The sequence below is a fragment of the Mobula hypostoma genome, chromosome 2, assembly GCF_963921235.1.
Source record: "Mobula hypostoma chromosome 2, sMobHyp1.1, whole genome shotgun sequence".
In the NCBI taxonomy this organism is placed as follows: Eukaryota; Metazoa; Chordata; class Chondrichthyes; order Myliobatiformes; family Myliobatidae; genus Mobula; species Mobula hypostoma.
In genome coordinates, this window is record NC_086098.1 from 80,765,531 (window position 1) to 80,781,693 (window position 16,163).

Here is a 16,163-nt window from a genome sequence, read left to right on the forward strand (position 1 = left end):
CACATGGGTTTCTCATAGGTCCTTCAGCTTCCCCACACATCCTTTCAAAACAGGTTAGTAGGGTATGATGGGGTTGTACTAACAAAAGGTCTTGGATTCCTCTCCATAGATACTGCCTGACATGCTGAGTTCCTCTGGCATTCTGTGTGTGTTACTCCACCATCCAGGCCTTGCTCTCTTCTCACTGTTGCCATTGGGAAGGAGGTGCATAAGCCAAGAACAGCCATTACCCTTCAACCATCAGGCTCTTGAACCAGCATGGATAACTTCACTCACCCCAACAGTGAACCTATGGACTCACTTTCAAGGACTCTACAACTCATGTTCTCAAAACTATTTATTACATATTTATTTATTATTATTATTTTATTTTTATTTTTGTGTTTGCACGTTTGTCGTCTTTTGCATATAGCTTATTTCTCCCTCTGCGTTTGTGTAGTTTTTGATTGATTCTACCGTGTTTCTTTGTATCTACTGTAAATGCCTGCAAGAAAATGAATCTCAGTGTGGTATATAGTGACATATACGTTCTTTGATAATAATTTACTTTGAACAATGAACTTTGAACTTGACCGGGCTTCAATAAAGGAACACATTCTTAATAACACAGGGCATCATGGGAATCAATGCAAGTAGAGAATTTAATATTTTGATCTTCTTTCACAACCCCCATCCCTACCTCCTCCCAATGCATCCACATAAAAAATGTAGATTTCTTTCCAGGTCACTTGAGGGTTCTGGAGTTACTACAGTTGCAGTAATTTTGTTAATTTGAACCAGAGATCCAAAATATGAAACATGCTGTGTGACAGAGAAGCTGCAGACAACCGTAGAAGCCTGCACTGTGGGTCAGGGGTCAAAGTTACCTCAATGAAAGAAGTTTGTCTTCTTACACACATTGGTTGTTTGTCTGCCTTTGTTTGTGTGTAGCTTTTCATTGATTCTATTGTGTTTCTTTGTATCTCCTGCAAATGCCAGCAAGAAGATACATCTCAGTCTGGTATATAGTGATAAATACATACTTTGAATTTTGAACTTTCAACATAGCTTGCCATTGCCTGCTCAGGCTGAAAGCTAACCATTCAGCTAAGGCATGCCACTCAGGGACTTGTGCTGATATTATTTTGTGACTGTAGACGCTACCATAACTCTATGTGCTGTGTGTGACTACTTGTACTGTGTTTTGCCGTTGGCTCCAGAGGAATGCTGTTTCATTTAACTGTAGACACTAGAATGCTGGAATGGTAATTAAACTTGAACTTGAATTTGAACTTCAACTTGAACTAAAGAGCTCCAGTTCCAAAGGTACAAACGTTTGTAGATGAATTCCACAATGTATCCAGCAGGCTGCTGTTTACTGATTACAGCTTGGCATTCAACACCATCATCCCCTCAGTACTGATCAACATCCAACACACTTCAAAACCTGGGCCTTGTACCTCCTTTTGTGCAACTGCATCCTTGACTTCCTCAGCAGGAGATCACAGTCAGTGTGGATGGGAAATAACATCTCCTCCTCGATGACAATCAACACAGGCTCAGCTCAAGAATGTGTACTTAGCCCACTGCTCTACTCTCTTACATTCATGACTGTGTGGCTAGGCACAGCTTTGCTAGAAGACACATACTCAATGTTTTCGGAACAGCTTCCTCCCCGGGATCACGGGATCAATGAACCCGTGAATACTACCTTCCTATTCGTCTTTTGCTCTGTTTACTTATGTATTTCTGTAATTTGTTTCCGTCTTGCATTGTACTGCTGCCACAAAACAACAAATTTCACAACATATATCAGTGATAATAAAGCTGATACTGAACCTACTTAGAAAATTTAAAAAAGTTAAATATATAAGAATATATAAGAGTATCTCTGGAGCTTACTGCTAAGATTTCCATTCTACTTACAAGGAAGGCCAGGAGATTTCACCCTTTCAGCCAGGAGCGACTTAAGTTTATTAAGTTTAGGAATCAGAATGCACACTTAGCATATATAAGTAGGTCTAAATGGCCTCTGGTCATTATGATGCTAGCATCTGTAGTAAATATTACATGAACTACAATAACGGCTTCCAATTAACTATTTTTCAATTAAATTAATTTGCATTAAATGAAGAGCACACTGTGAATTTCATGAAGCTCTGTAAACCTGTTGCACCAACAGAATTTCTTTGGTGAAAAGACAGCGGATAAAAGGTAAAAGTGACAGAAATAAGAGATTCTGCAGATGCTGGAAAATCAAGAGCAACATGGAGGAACTCAGCAGGTCAGGAAGCATCTATGGAGGGGAAAAAATAGTGGACATGTCAGGCCGAGTCCCTTCATCAGGACTGGAAAGTAAGAGGGAAAATGGCAGACTAAGAAGGCAGGTTCAGAGGGAGAGGTACATGCTAGCAGTGATAGGTGAAGCCAGGTGGTGAGTGGTGGGGTAGAAATGAAGTAAGAAGCTGGAAGGTGATAGGTGGAAGAAGTAAAGGACTGAAGAAGAAGGAAACTGACAGGAAACGAGACTGGAGCATGGGAGAAAGGGAAGGAGGAGAGGCAGTGAGCAGTTGAGGAGAAGGAGAATCCTCCAGCAAAGCCAGCTGCAGGTTATCTGCAATGTGTGGCAATTCTTGCCACTGATAATGAACTGGTCATAAGTTAGGTAAGGACCTTGTGGAAACTGGACATTCAGTACTCAACTTATTCAGTAAACATACTTTGTGCATTCTTTTAGTCAACCCAACTGTAAAATAAATAGTTGAAAAAAATGAAACCAAAAATAATTTCCATCCTTAAACCCGCTCAGTTGTTAATGGGATTTATGAATTCTTACACAAATTATTCTAGTGTAGTTAAGTATGTATATTTGTTATTCCTTGTAAAGCTTCCTGCCTATATCTCTCACACAGACCAAGTTTAACTCTTGCTTGTGAATTTGCAAATAATTTAGATTAAGTCGATAGGATTTTTGCCTCTGAAGTTTGGAATTCTTGACCTTTCCCACAGGAGGTGGGTGTCCAAACACTGGGAAGAGATCGACTGATAGAGTTGGGACTGTTATTTACTCGTTTTGCGCTCTAATACTGCTTCATCATTCTTTAATTCCTGACTGTTGTCTCCTTCACAATGTCACTTCCCTCGTTGAATTACTTCCAACCCTCAATTCTGCCTCCCTACGAAGTCATTGAAAGGCAGAAGTCACTCAGCAGTGCGTGTGGATATGATAACAGATGATAGTTGGAGGAGATCACCTGCCATAAAGTCATGAAGAGATACAGCATAGAAACTGTCACACCAAGCCATGCCAACCACCAAACATGTAGACTGGGTGAACCAAATTGGTAAAGGTGCTGAGGAAGAGGATTTCTTGGAATGTATGCGGGATGGTTTTTTGAACCAACATGTCGAGGAACCAACTAGAGAGCAGGCTATTCTGGACTGGGTTTTGAGCAATGAGGAAGGGTTAATTAGCGATCTTGTCGTGAGAGGCCCCTTGGGTAAGAGTGACCATAATATGGTGGAATTCTTCATTAATATGGAGAGTGACATAGTTAATTCAGAAACAAATGTTCTGAACTTAAAGAGGGGTAACTTTGAAGGTATGAGACGTGAATTAGCTAAGATAGACTGGCAAATGACACTTAAAGGATTGACGGTGGATATGCAATGGCAAGCATTTAAAGGTTGCATGGATGAACTACAACAATTGTTCATCCCAGTTTGGCAAAAGAATAAATCAAGGAAGGTAGTGCACCCGTGGCTGACAAGAGAAATTAGGGATAGTATCAATTCCAAAGAAGAAGCATACAAATTAGCCAGAGAAAGTGGCTCACCTGAGGACTGGGAGAAATTCAGAGTTCAGCGGAGGAGGACAAAGGGCTTAATTAGGAAGGGGAAAAAAGATTATGAGAGAAAACTGGCAGGGAACATAAAAAGGAACTGTAAAAGCTTTTATAGATATGTAAAAAGGAAAAGACTGGTAAAGACAAATGTAGGCCCCGGCAGACAGAAACAGGTGAATTGATTATGGGGAGCAAGGACATGGCAGACCAATTGAATAATTACTTTGGTTCTGTCTTCACTAAGGAGGACATAAATAACCTTCCAGAAATAGTAAGGGACAGAGGGTCCAGTGAGATGGAGGAACTGAGCGAAATACATGTTAGTAGGGAAGTGGTGTTAGGTAAATTGAAGGGATTGAAGGCAGATAAATCCCCAGGGCCAGATGGTCTGCATCCTAGAGTGCTTAAGGAAGTAGCCCAAGAAATAGTGGATGCATTAGTGATAATTTTTCAAAACTCGTTAGATTCTGGACTAGTTCCTGAGGATTGGAGGGTGGCTAATGTAACCCCACTTTTTAAAAAAGGAGGGAGAGAGAAACCGGGGAATTATAGACCGGTTAGCCTAACGTCGGTGGTGGGGAAACTGCTGGAGTCAGTTATCAAGGATGTGATAACAGCACATTTGGAAAGCGGTGAAATGATCGGACAAAGTCAGCATGGATTTGTGAAAGGAAAATCATGTCTGACGAATCTCACAGAATTTTTTGAGGATTTAACTAGTAGAGTGGATAGGGGAGAACCAGTGGATGTGGTGTATTTGGATTTTCAAAAGGCTTTTGACAAGGTCCCACACAGGAGATTAGTGTGCAAACTTAAAGCACACGGTATTGGGGGTAGGGTATTGGTGTGGGTGGAGAATTGGTTAGCAGACAGGAAGCAAAGAGTGGGAATAAACGGGACCTTTTCAGAATGGCAGGCGGTAACTAGTGGGGTACCACAAGGCTCAGTGCTGGGACCCCAGTTGTTTACAATATATATTAATGACTTGGATGAGGGAATTAAATGCAGCATCTCCAAGTTTGCGGATGACACGAAGCTGGGTGGCAGTGTTAGCAGTGAGGAGGATGCTAAGAGGATGCAGGGTGACTTGGATAGGTTGGGTGAGTGGGCAAATTCATGGCAGATGCAATTTAATGTGGATAAATGTGAAGTTATCCACTTTGGTGGCAAAAATAGGAAAACAGATTATTATCTGAATGGTGGCCGATTAGGAAAAGGGGAGGTGCAACGAGACCTGGGTGTCATTATACACCAGTCATTGAAAGTGGGCATGCAGGTACAGCAGGCGGTGAAAAAGGTGAATGGTATGCTGGCATTTATAGCGAGAGGATTCGAGTACAGGAGCAGGGAGGTACTACTGCAGTTGTACAAAGCCTTGGTGAGACCACACCTGGAGTATTGTGTGCAGTTTTGGTCCCCTAATCTGAGGAAAGACATCTTTGCCATAGAGGGAGTACAAAGAAGGTTCACCAGATTGATTCCTGGGATGGCAGGACTTTCATATGAAGAAAGACTGGATGAATTGGGCTTGTACTCGTTGGAATTTAGAAGATTGAGGGGGAATCTGATTGAAACGTATAAGATCCTAAAGGGATTGGACAGGCTAGATGCAGGAAGATTGTTCCCGTTGCTGGGGAAGTCCAGAACGAGGGGTCACAGTTTGAGGATAGAGGGGAAGTCTTTTAGGACCGAGATTAGGAAAAACTTCTTCACACAGAGAGTGGTGAATCTGTGGAATTCTCTGCCACAGGAAACTGTTGAGGCCAGTTCATTGGCTATATTTAAGAGGGGGTTAGATATGGCCCTTGTGGCTACAGGGGTCAGGGGGTATGGAGGGAAGGCTGGGGCGGGGTTCTGAGTTGGATGATCAGCCATGATCATAATAAATGGCGGTGCAGGCTCGAAGGGCCGAATGGCCTACTCCTGCACCTATTTTCTATGTTTCTATGTTTCTATGTTTCAAACATCCATTTACACTAATTTAGTATTACAGGAAAAGAAAAGTTCAAAGTTCAAAGTAACTTTGTTATTAAAGTACATATATGTCCCCGTATACTACCCTGAGGTTCATTTTCTTGCAGGCATTCACAGCAGAACATAGAAATAAAATAGAATCAGAATGAAAAAGTACACACAGACGAAGACTGAAAACAACCAATGAGCAAATACAAAGATAATAGAAAATAAATAAATAAATAAATAATACTGAGAACATGAGTTGTGCAATAGATTCCTTAAAAGTGGGTTGTGGACTCAGTTCAGTGTTGAGCTGATTGAAATGACTCACACTGGTTCAGGATCCAGGTGGTTGAAGGGTTAAAGTGTGAGGAGCTTTTGATGGCTTTGGCCTGTACTTGCTGGAGTTCAGAAGAATGAGGTGGGTCATATAGAAACCTATCAAGTATTGAAAGACCTCAATAGAGTGGACATGGAGAGAATGTTTCCTATGGTGGGGTAGCCTAGGACCAGAGGCACAGCTTCAGAATACAAGGATGTCACTTTAGAACAAAGATGAGGCGAAATTTATTTAGCCAGAGGGTGGTGAATTTGTGGAATTCTTTGCCACAAGCGGCTGTGGTAGCCATGTCATTGGATACATTTAAAGCAGAGTTCAACAGGTTCTTGATTAGTAAGGACATTAAAGGTTATAGGGAGAGGCAGCTTGAGAGAGATAATAAATCAGCCATGATATGATAACAGAGCAGACTTCATGGGTTGAATGGCCGAACTCTGCTCCTGTATCTTACGGCCTTATGGTCTTAAGCTGACTTGGAAACATACCACCAGTCCTTCAATGTCTAAATCCTCAGCTGCCTCCCCAACTACACCATGAAATCGAAGGGTTGCCATGGTTTACAAGGCACACCAGCAATTTTCTCAGACACCGCCATTTTATCAAGTGTAAGTTATCGATGGGCAGTAAGTGGTGGTCTTGCCAGCAGCACAGTCCCTCCAATCAAAAAAAAACAAATTTAACATGTAGGACAAGTATTTTTCTTTGATTCCAATTGAAGTATTTTTTTCCATTGGAATAAGTATTTACCACCCACTGAAAATGTATAATGTTCAGAATTACATTCTCCAAAACCAGAGAAATAAAACATATGTGAAGCTCTGCTTCACGGACAATACACCTACAGTCTGTGCTTCATTAGTAAACTTTATTAAAATTTTAAAGTAAATTGTTTAAGCTGTATGAAGTTCACTCCCTTTATCAGACCAGGGAGTGCGATACAATACTGAAAGAAGCCATTTTGCTTTGCAGATCCGTTGTCTCTTTGATAGAGATACCCAATTAATCTCACACACTCCCTCTGACCTCACGGCCTGGCACGTTTCTCCTCTCAAGTGTGCCCTTCCGAGCATTATTATTGCAGTGCGTTCCAGATCATAGTAAAAAAAATTATACCTTTCTCTCTATTTGTTAATTATCATAAATCCGTGGCCTCGTTACCTGATCCTCTGCCACTGCAAAGAGTTTCCCCTTACTGAATCAAGCCACTCAGGATTTTGACTCCCTCCATTAATTTTTCCTTTAACCCTCTCTGTTCTAAGGAGAACAGCTGAGGTCTCTCCAATGTGTCATCGCTGGTAATATTTTAGCAAATCTCCTTTGTTTTACAAAACTACGAAAGTTTATTCAAGCACAAAATACAGCACCAGGGATTTACACGACCATTAACAATCTCAAATTAAAATATGGTTACTACTAGCTATAAAATACTCAAGTCCCTGAGGGGCCCACTATTCCCATAAATCCCCCATTGTACCCATAGTGACCACATCCTCTCTCTCTCTCGAAGGACACTCAGTTACAAGCATACTAAGAGGAGCAGGCAATTGGCTCAGAGAGAGCCCTTGACTTCCCGTTGACTGGACCCATAAATGGCCATCTTGGCCAATCCTACCAATAGATCCCCTGTGCAACCTGCCCCCTCCTCCCCCTTCATACTCTTGCACTCAGTCCAAGAAACAGGTATTCTTCCTAAAGCGTGCTCCCTGGTGTAAGACACAAATTCTTTGTTAATATCCAACCAATGATTTATCAAGTTTTACTTTAACACTCTTTTCCTAGCACTGACTTTTTAAAATCTACCTGTACCTGCTCCCTTTAAAACGTTTGCACAATGCCGCCCTGCCCCCACTGGATTTCTCTATTCCGAACTCTCTCTCCATTCCTCCAACTTTAAACTCAGACTGTTTTGTTTGCATTCCTAAGGCACATAATGTTTCAAAACCCTGTCAAAAGCAAGTTAATGAATCACACCAGGGGAATCCTCATAGCGAGAAAATAGCTTTCAAGGGAAACAATCAAAGTTCAAAGTTCAAAGTAAATTTATTATCAAAGTACATATAGAAACATAGAAACATAGAAAATAGGTGCAGGAGTAGGCCATTCGGCCCTTCGAGCCTGCACCGCCATTTATTATGATCATGGCTGATCATCCAACTTCAGAACCCCGCCCCAGCCTTCCCTCCATACCCCCTGACCCCCATAGCCACAAGGGCCATATCTAACTCCCTCTTAAATATAGCCAATGAACTGGCCTCAACTGTTTCCTGTGGCAGAGAATTCCACAGATTCACCACTCTCTGTGTGAAGAAGTTTTTCCTAATCTCGGTCCTAAAAGGCTTCCCCTCTATCCTCAAACTGTGGCCCCTCGTTCTGGACTTCCCCAACATCGGGAACAATCTTCCTGCATCTAGCCTGTCCAATCCCTGTAGGATCTTATACGTTTCAATCAGATCCCCCCTCAATCTTCTAAATTCCAACGAGTACAAGCCCAGTTCATCCAGTCTTTCTTCATATGAAAGTCCTGCCATCCCAGGAATCAATCTGGTGAACCTTCTTTGTACTCCCTCTATGGGAAGGATGTCTTTCCTCAGATTAGGGGACCAAAACTGCACACAATACTCCAGGTGTGGTCTCACCAAGGCCTTTTACAACTGCAGTAGTACCTCCCTGCTCCTGTTCTCGAATCCTCTGGCTATAAATGCCAGCATACCATTCGCCTTTTTCACCGCCTGCTGTACCTGCATGCCCACTTTCAATGACTGGTGTATAATGACACCCAGGTCTCGTTGCACCTCCCCTTTTCCTAATCGGCCACCATTCAGATAATAATCTGTTTTCCTATTTTTGCCACCAAAGTGGATAACTTCACATTAATCCACATTAAATTGCATCTGCCATGAATTTGCCCACTCACCCAACCTATCCAAGTCACCCTGCATCCTCTTAGCATCCTCCTCACTGCTAACACTGCCACCCAGCTTCGTGTCATCTGCAAACTTGGAGATGCTGCATTTAATTCCCTCATCCAAGTCATTAATATATATTGTAAACAACTGGGGTCCCAGCACTGAGCCTTGCGGTACCCTACTAGTCACCGCCTGCCATTCTGAAAAGGTCCCGTTTATTCCCACTCTTTGCTTCCTGTCTGCTAACCAATTCTCCACCCACACCAATACCTTACCCCCAATACCGTGTGCTTTAAGTTTGCACACTAATCTCCTGTGTGGGACCTTGTCAAAAGCCTTTTGAAAATCCAAATACACCACATCCACTGGTTCTCCCCTATCCACTCTACTAGTTAAATCCTCAAAAAATTCTGTGAGATTCGTCAGACATGATTTTCCTTTCACAAATCCATGCTGACTTTGTCCGATCATTTCACCGCTTTCCAAATGTGCTGTTATCACATCCTTGATAACTGACTCCAGCAGTTTCCCCACCACCGACGTTAGGCTAACCGGTCTATAATTCCCCGGTTTCTCTCTCCCTCCTTTTTTAAAAAGTGGAGTTACATTAGCCACCCTCCAATCCTCAGGAACTAGTCCAGAATCTTACGAGTTTTGAAAAGTTATCACTAATGCATCCACTATTTCTTGGGCTACTTCCTTAAGCACTCTAGGATGCAGACCATCTGGCCCTGGGGATTTATCTGCCTTCAATCCTTTCAATCTACCTAACACCACTTCCCTACTAACATGTATTTCACTCAGTTCCTCCATCTCACTGGACCCTCTGTCCCCTACTATTTCTGGAAGATTATTTATGTCCTCCTTAGTGAAGACAGAACCAAAGTAATTATTCAATTGGTCTGCCATGTCCTTGCTCCCCATAATCAATTCACCTGTTTCTGTCTGCCGGGGACCTACATTTGTCTTTACCAGTCTTTTCCTTTTTACATATCTATAAAAGCTTTTACAGTTCCTTTTTATGTTCCCTGCCAGTTTTCTCTCATAATCTTTTTTCCCCTTCCTAATTAAGCCCTTTGTCCTCCTCTGCTGAACTCTGAATTTCTCCCAGTCCTCAGGTGAGCCACTTTCTCTGGCTAATTTGTATGCTTCTTCTTTGGAATTGATACTATCCCTAATTTCTCTTGTCAGCCAAGGGTGCACTACCTTCCTTGATTTATTCTTATGCCAAACTGGGATGAACAATTGTTGTAGTTCATCCATGCAACCTTTAAATGCTTGCCATTGCATATCCACCGTCAATAGTGTCATTTGCCAGTCTATCTTAGCTAATTCATGTCTCATACCTTCAAAGTTACCCCTCTTTAAGTTCAGAACCTTTGTTTCTGAATTAACTATGTCACTCTCCATCTTAATGAAGAATTCCACCATATTATGGTCACTCTTACCCAAGGGGCCTCTCACAACAAGATCGCTAATTAACCCTTCCTCATTGCTCAAAACCCAGTCCAGAATGGCCTGCTCTCTAGCTGGTTCCTCGACATGTTGGTTCAAAAAACCATCCCGCATACATTCCAAGAAATCCTCTTCCTCAAGCACCTTTACCAATTTGGTTCACCCAATCTACATGTAGATTGAAGTCACCCATTATAACTGCTGTTCCTTTATTGCACACATTTCTAATTTCCTGTTTAATACTATCTCCGACCTCACTACTACTGTTAGGTGGCCTGTACACAACTCCCACCAGCGTCTTCTGCCCCTTAGTGTTACGCAGCTCTATCCATATCGATTCCATATCTTCCCGGCTTATGTCCTTCCTTTCTATTGCGTTAATCTCTTCTTTAACCAGCAACGTCACCCCACCTCCCCTTCCTTCATGTCTATCCCTCCTGAATATTGAATATCCCTGAACGTTGAGCTCCCTTCCCTGGTCACCCTGGAGCCATGTCTCTGTGATCCCAACTATATCATAATCATTAATAACAATCTGCACTTTCAATTCATGCACCTTATTACGAATGCTCCTTGCATTGACACACAAAGCCTTCAGGCGCTCTTTTACAACTCTCTTAGCCCTTATACAATTACATTGAAAAGTGGCCCTTTTTAATGCTTGCCCTGGATTTGTCGGCCTGCCACTTTTACTTTTCTCCTTTGTTCTTTTTGCTTCTACCCTCACTTTACACCCCTCTGTCTCTCTGCACTGGTTCCCATCCCCCTGTTGTGAACTAACCTCCTCACGCCTAGCCTCTTTAATTTGATTCCCACCTCCCAACCATTCTAGTTTAAAGTCACCTCAGTAGCACCCGCTAATCTCCCTGCCAGGATATTGGTCCCCCTAGGATTCAAGTGTAACCCGTCCTTTTTGTACAGGTCACGCCTGCGCCAAAAGAGGTCCCAATGATCCAAAAACTTGAATCCCTGCCCCCTGCTCCAATCCCTCAGCCACGCATTTATCCTCCACCTCATCGCATTCCTACTCTCACTGTTGCGTGGCACAGGCAGTAATCCCGAGATTACTACCTTTGCGGTCCTTTTTCTCAACTCCCTTCCTAGCTCCCTATATTCTCCTTTCAGGACCTCATCCCTTTTCCTACCTATGTCATTGGTACCTATATGTACCACGACCTCTGGCTCCTCACCCTCCCACTTCAGGATATCTTGGACACGATCAGAAATATCCCGGACCCTGGCACCAGGGAGGCAAACTACCATCCGGGTCTCTGGACTGCGTCCACAGAATCGCCTATCTGACCCCCTTACTATCAAGTCCCCTATTACAACTGCCCTCCTCTTCCTTGCCCTCCCCTTCTGAGCTACAGGGCCAGACTCTGTGCCGGAGGCACGGCCACTGTCACTTCCCCTGGGTAAGCTGTCCCCCCCAACAGTACTCAAACAGGAGTACCTGTTGTTAAGGGGCACAGCCACCGGGGTACTCCCTATTACCTGACTTTTCCCCTTCCCCCTCCTAACCGTCACCCACTTGTCTGCCTCCCGTGGCCCCGGCGTGACCACCTGCCTGCAACTCCTCTCTATCACCTCCTCGCTCTCCCTGACCAGACGAAGGTCATCGAGCTGCAGCTCCAGTTCCGTAACGCGGTCCCTTAGGAGCTGCATCTCGATGCACTTGGCGCAGATGTAGACGTTCGGGAGGCTTGGAGACTCCAGGGCCTCCCACATCCGACACCGAGAACAGCAAACTGCCCTCACACTCATACTGCCCCTCTCCTCAAATAACAACAGAAAATGAATGCCAAACCTTCCTCGCCTCGCCCGTTTCCGCCTAAGCCCGTTGAGCCGAAGCCCTTAAGTCTTCACTCTGCTCCCGGTTCACTCCGCAGCCCGCTCTATGAGGCTTTGTTCCTTTTAAATCTGCCGCACTGCACAGCCTGACGTCACACGCCTGCGCAGTCCCGCCTCTCAGAACGCCGTTGGAGAGAAAAAATAACGAAAATTTCAAAAATGTCTTTCTCGGCACTCCCACTCAGACTCTCAGACTCCTTCTTCGAATCTATGTTACTATATGTTACTATATAGAATATATGTTACTATATACAACCCTGAGATTCATTTCCTTGCAGTCATTCACAGTAAGTACAAAGAAAAAAGCAAAATAATATAATAATAATAATAATAAATAAGCAATAAATATCAAGGACATGAGATGAAGAGTCCTTGAAAGTGAGTCCACTAGTTGTGGGAACAGTTCAATGTTGGAGTGAGTGAAGTTCTTCCCTCTGGTTTAAAAGTCTGATGGCTGAGGCATAATTACTGTTCATCAGGTTCCTGATAAGGATATTGGCCTGAAATGTCAACTGTTTATTACTTTCCATGGAGACTACCTAACCTGCCTGACCTACTGAGTTCCTCCAGCATTTTGTGTGTGGTGCTCTAGATTTCTAGCACCTGCAGAATCTCTTGTGTTCAGGTAAATGAAACAAGTGTGTACCCATGGAAAATTTGGTAAAGGGAAATGGATCATGGAAGCATAGATTAATGCCACATTGAAACAGGTCCTTTGCCCTGACTCGTGCATAGTGATCAAAATGCCGATATTACGCTCATATCCCCAACAAGCAACTCACTCAGCTTTGGGCACCACCGGACATTCAGCTCTCTCCCATTGCTCCAAGTAGCTGTTTGCATGTGATAGCAGCGACAGCGTGATGCACCACTTCGACAGGTGGCTAAACCAGGTGAGAGTAGCAGGTGGGCCTCATACTCTGTAAAGATAAGGAGATGCCTACCCTAATATGTAAAGTCAGTTCCAACAGACTGGATGAACGAGATCAAAAGTGAGATCCAATGGCCAGGAGCACTGCATGGAGAGTGAAGGACATGACAAGGCACAGACAAAATCATGCCCATCCACTCCAAATGTGAAGACCATTAGTATCACTGGACCAGGTCTTCCAAGGTCAAGAGAGTGGAACTGACCCAGTGGAATGGCATTTCCACTTTAAAATCTCTCCCACAAAGGTCTGCTGTCATTATTGGAAACAACAGCCTATATCCCTCAAGAACTATCCATATACATGTCCAAATGTCTTTTTAAATATTCAAGGAGATTCAGATCAGGCAGAATCTATGGAGAGAAAAAACAATTGACATTTGGGGCCAAGACCCTTCATCAGGACTGAAATGTTAATTGTTTCCTTCCCTCCATAGATGCTGCCTGGCCTGCTGCGTTCCTCCAGCATTTTGTGTGCCTTACTCTAGTTTTCCAGCACCTGCAGAATCTCTTGTGTTTATCTGTTAACTGTTGTTATTTTACCCGTTTCAACCACTTCCTCAGGCAGCTCAGTCCAAATGGACACACCACCATCTGCATGAAGATGTTGCCTCTTAGGTCCCTTTTAATTCTTTCCCCTCTCACCCTCACTGCCTCATTATTCTCCTTTTGTGGGATCTACTTTTGTTTTGTAGCTTGGAGTAATTCGTATGTCTTTCACTGGACACAGAATGACAAATTTCACAGCATATGTCAATGATAATTAGCCTGATTCGGATTCACCCTAGAGTAGACAGCTTTTCCCCAGGGTGGCGAGGGTAAATGCAAGAGAGCGTTATTTTGGAGGGAAGTATAGAGGGAATGTCAGACGTGGGTTTTTTACACTGAGAGTGGTGGGTATGTGCACTACAGGGGGAGTGGTAGAGGCAGATACATTAGGGGCATTTAAGAGACCCTTAGGTAGGCACATGGATTATAGAAAAATGGAGGGCCTTGGAAGGAAAGTGTTAGATTGATTTAGAGCAGATTAAAAACTCAGCACAACATCATGGGCTGAAGGACCTGTGCTTATGCTGTACTGTTCTATTCTCTATTTGTGGACAAAATCCCAAAGTGGAAAATCAGACAAAGCAAGAGCCTCGGCCTGAAACATCGATAGATTATTCCCTTAGGTTTATTCCTACTTAGCTAAAATGGATCTGGATAGGATGCTGTCTATGATGCATCAGTAAAAAGTTGGTGAGGGTCAAAGGGGACATGCCAGATTTCTTTAGTAGAGGCACTGGTGCCCTTTCTTTCCATGACACCTCCATGGCTGGATTAGGACAGGCTATGAGTGACGCTCACTCCAAGGTACTTGAAACTTTCAACCAATTCAACCTCAGCACCATTGATGTAAACAGGAGCGAGGAAATGCCCCATTTCTTTAAAGTTTTTGACATGCAAATAACTGCCTTGGTCTGCAAAAGCTGTTCATTGAGGCCTCAACACTTAAATTTTGTTCTTGAATAAAGAGCCACACAAATTTTTGACCTCATTGCATTTCACGTATGCCATGACTATTACAGGAACAATAACAGAGCAGTGGGATGAAATGTTTTTACCGAGTCACATTAACTGACCCCACTGAGGCGGTAAATGTGTGCACTCAAATGCCTGTGCAAAAAGAAAACGGGCTTTCCATGTAGGAAGCCCATTTGATTCATCTACCATCAGGAAGGAGATACAGAATTCTTGGGTTGCACCCCACCAGGTCTGGGAACAGTTATTACCCTACAACCATTATGCTCCTGGACCGTTGTGGATAACTCCACTCACTGCAGCACTAAGCTGATCACCAGACACAATCTCTGGACTCTACAACTCATGTTCTCAGTATTATTTATTTATTATTATTCTTTGTTTATTTTTATATTTACACAATTTGTCTTCTTTTGCACCTTGGTAGCTTGTCAGTCCTTGTTTGTGTTTTCCATTGATTCTATTGTATTTCTTTGTTCTACTGTGAATGCCTGCAAGAAAATGAATCTCAGGGTAGTATTTAGTGGCAGATACATACTTTGATAATAAATTTACTTTAAACTTTAAACATTGATTCACCACATGATCAGCTGGCTGCATACACACTTGTCACTTTCTCACAATCAATCTGATATGGTTCATATACTTTCAGCAATGGATTTCTTCAGCAACTGATCACACCACGCTCCACAATTTCATCTCCGCAGTGTTCTATTTTCTTCTGGCCATTGAACCGGACATGAACTGTGAGCTGCATCACACAAAAGTGGACACTTACATGCCAACCGACACTGACCCCACGTGCCTGCATTAGGACTGCATCCTTCTATGCTTTCTATATGCTGTATGTATTATGGAGAATCAATAATCAGCTGTGGCAAGGTACCAAAGCGGTTAGCACAATCACATTTCTATGCAAGCGATCCCCAATTGAGGGTTCAATTCATGCTGCTGTCTGTAAGGAATTTATCCATTATCCATGTGACCTCGTAGGTTTCCCCCAGATGTTCAGGTCTCCTTTCAATTTCCATGGGCATAGAGGTAAGTTGTGGGAATGTTACGTTGGCACTGAAAGCGGGGCAACCCTTGCAGGCTGCCCCCAGCATAGTCCTCACCGAGCTGATTTGACGCAAAATGACTCACTTTCCTGTATGTATCAATGTACAAGTGACAGATAAACCTAATCTTTAAATCAGTAAATTATTGATTTACATTTACCACAACAAAATACAAACTTTGTACTTTAGAAAGAACTTTTACAATGTCGCCTGCTATGACATGACATACACGTAGAATGTCAGCCAAAAATGAACTGTTTGAGCAAAACCATACTGAAACAAACTCAAAGCTTAAAGTAAATTTATTATCAAGGTACGTATATG

At 43.0% G+C, this 16,163-nt stretch overlaps 1 protein-coding gene across 2 annotated transcripts in view; it reads right to left on the reverse strand.

Annotated features, from left to right (window-relative positions):
* Positions 1–16,163, reverse strand: part of bmp5 (bone morphogenetic protein 5) — a 157,641-nt gene that overhangs the window by 82,842 nt on the left and 58,636 nt on the right. The window contains exon 2 of one of the 2 annotated variants that reach the window (XM_063039276.1): positions 15,201–15,272. The exons of the other annotated variant lie outside the window; for it this stretch is intronic. Within the exon in view, the coding sequence (XP_062895346.1) occupies positions 15,201–15,272 (72 nt within the window). The remainder of the gene's footprint in view (positions 1–15,200; positions 15,273–16,163) is intronic. 2 annotated transcript variants of the gene reach the window in all.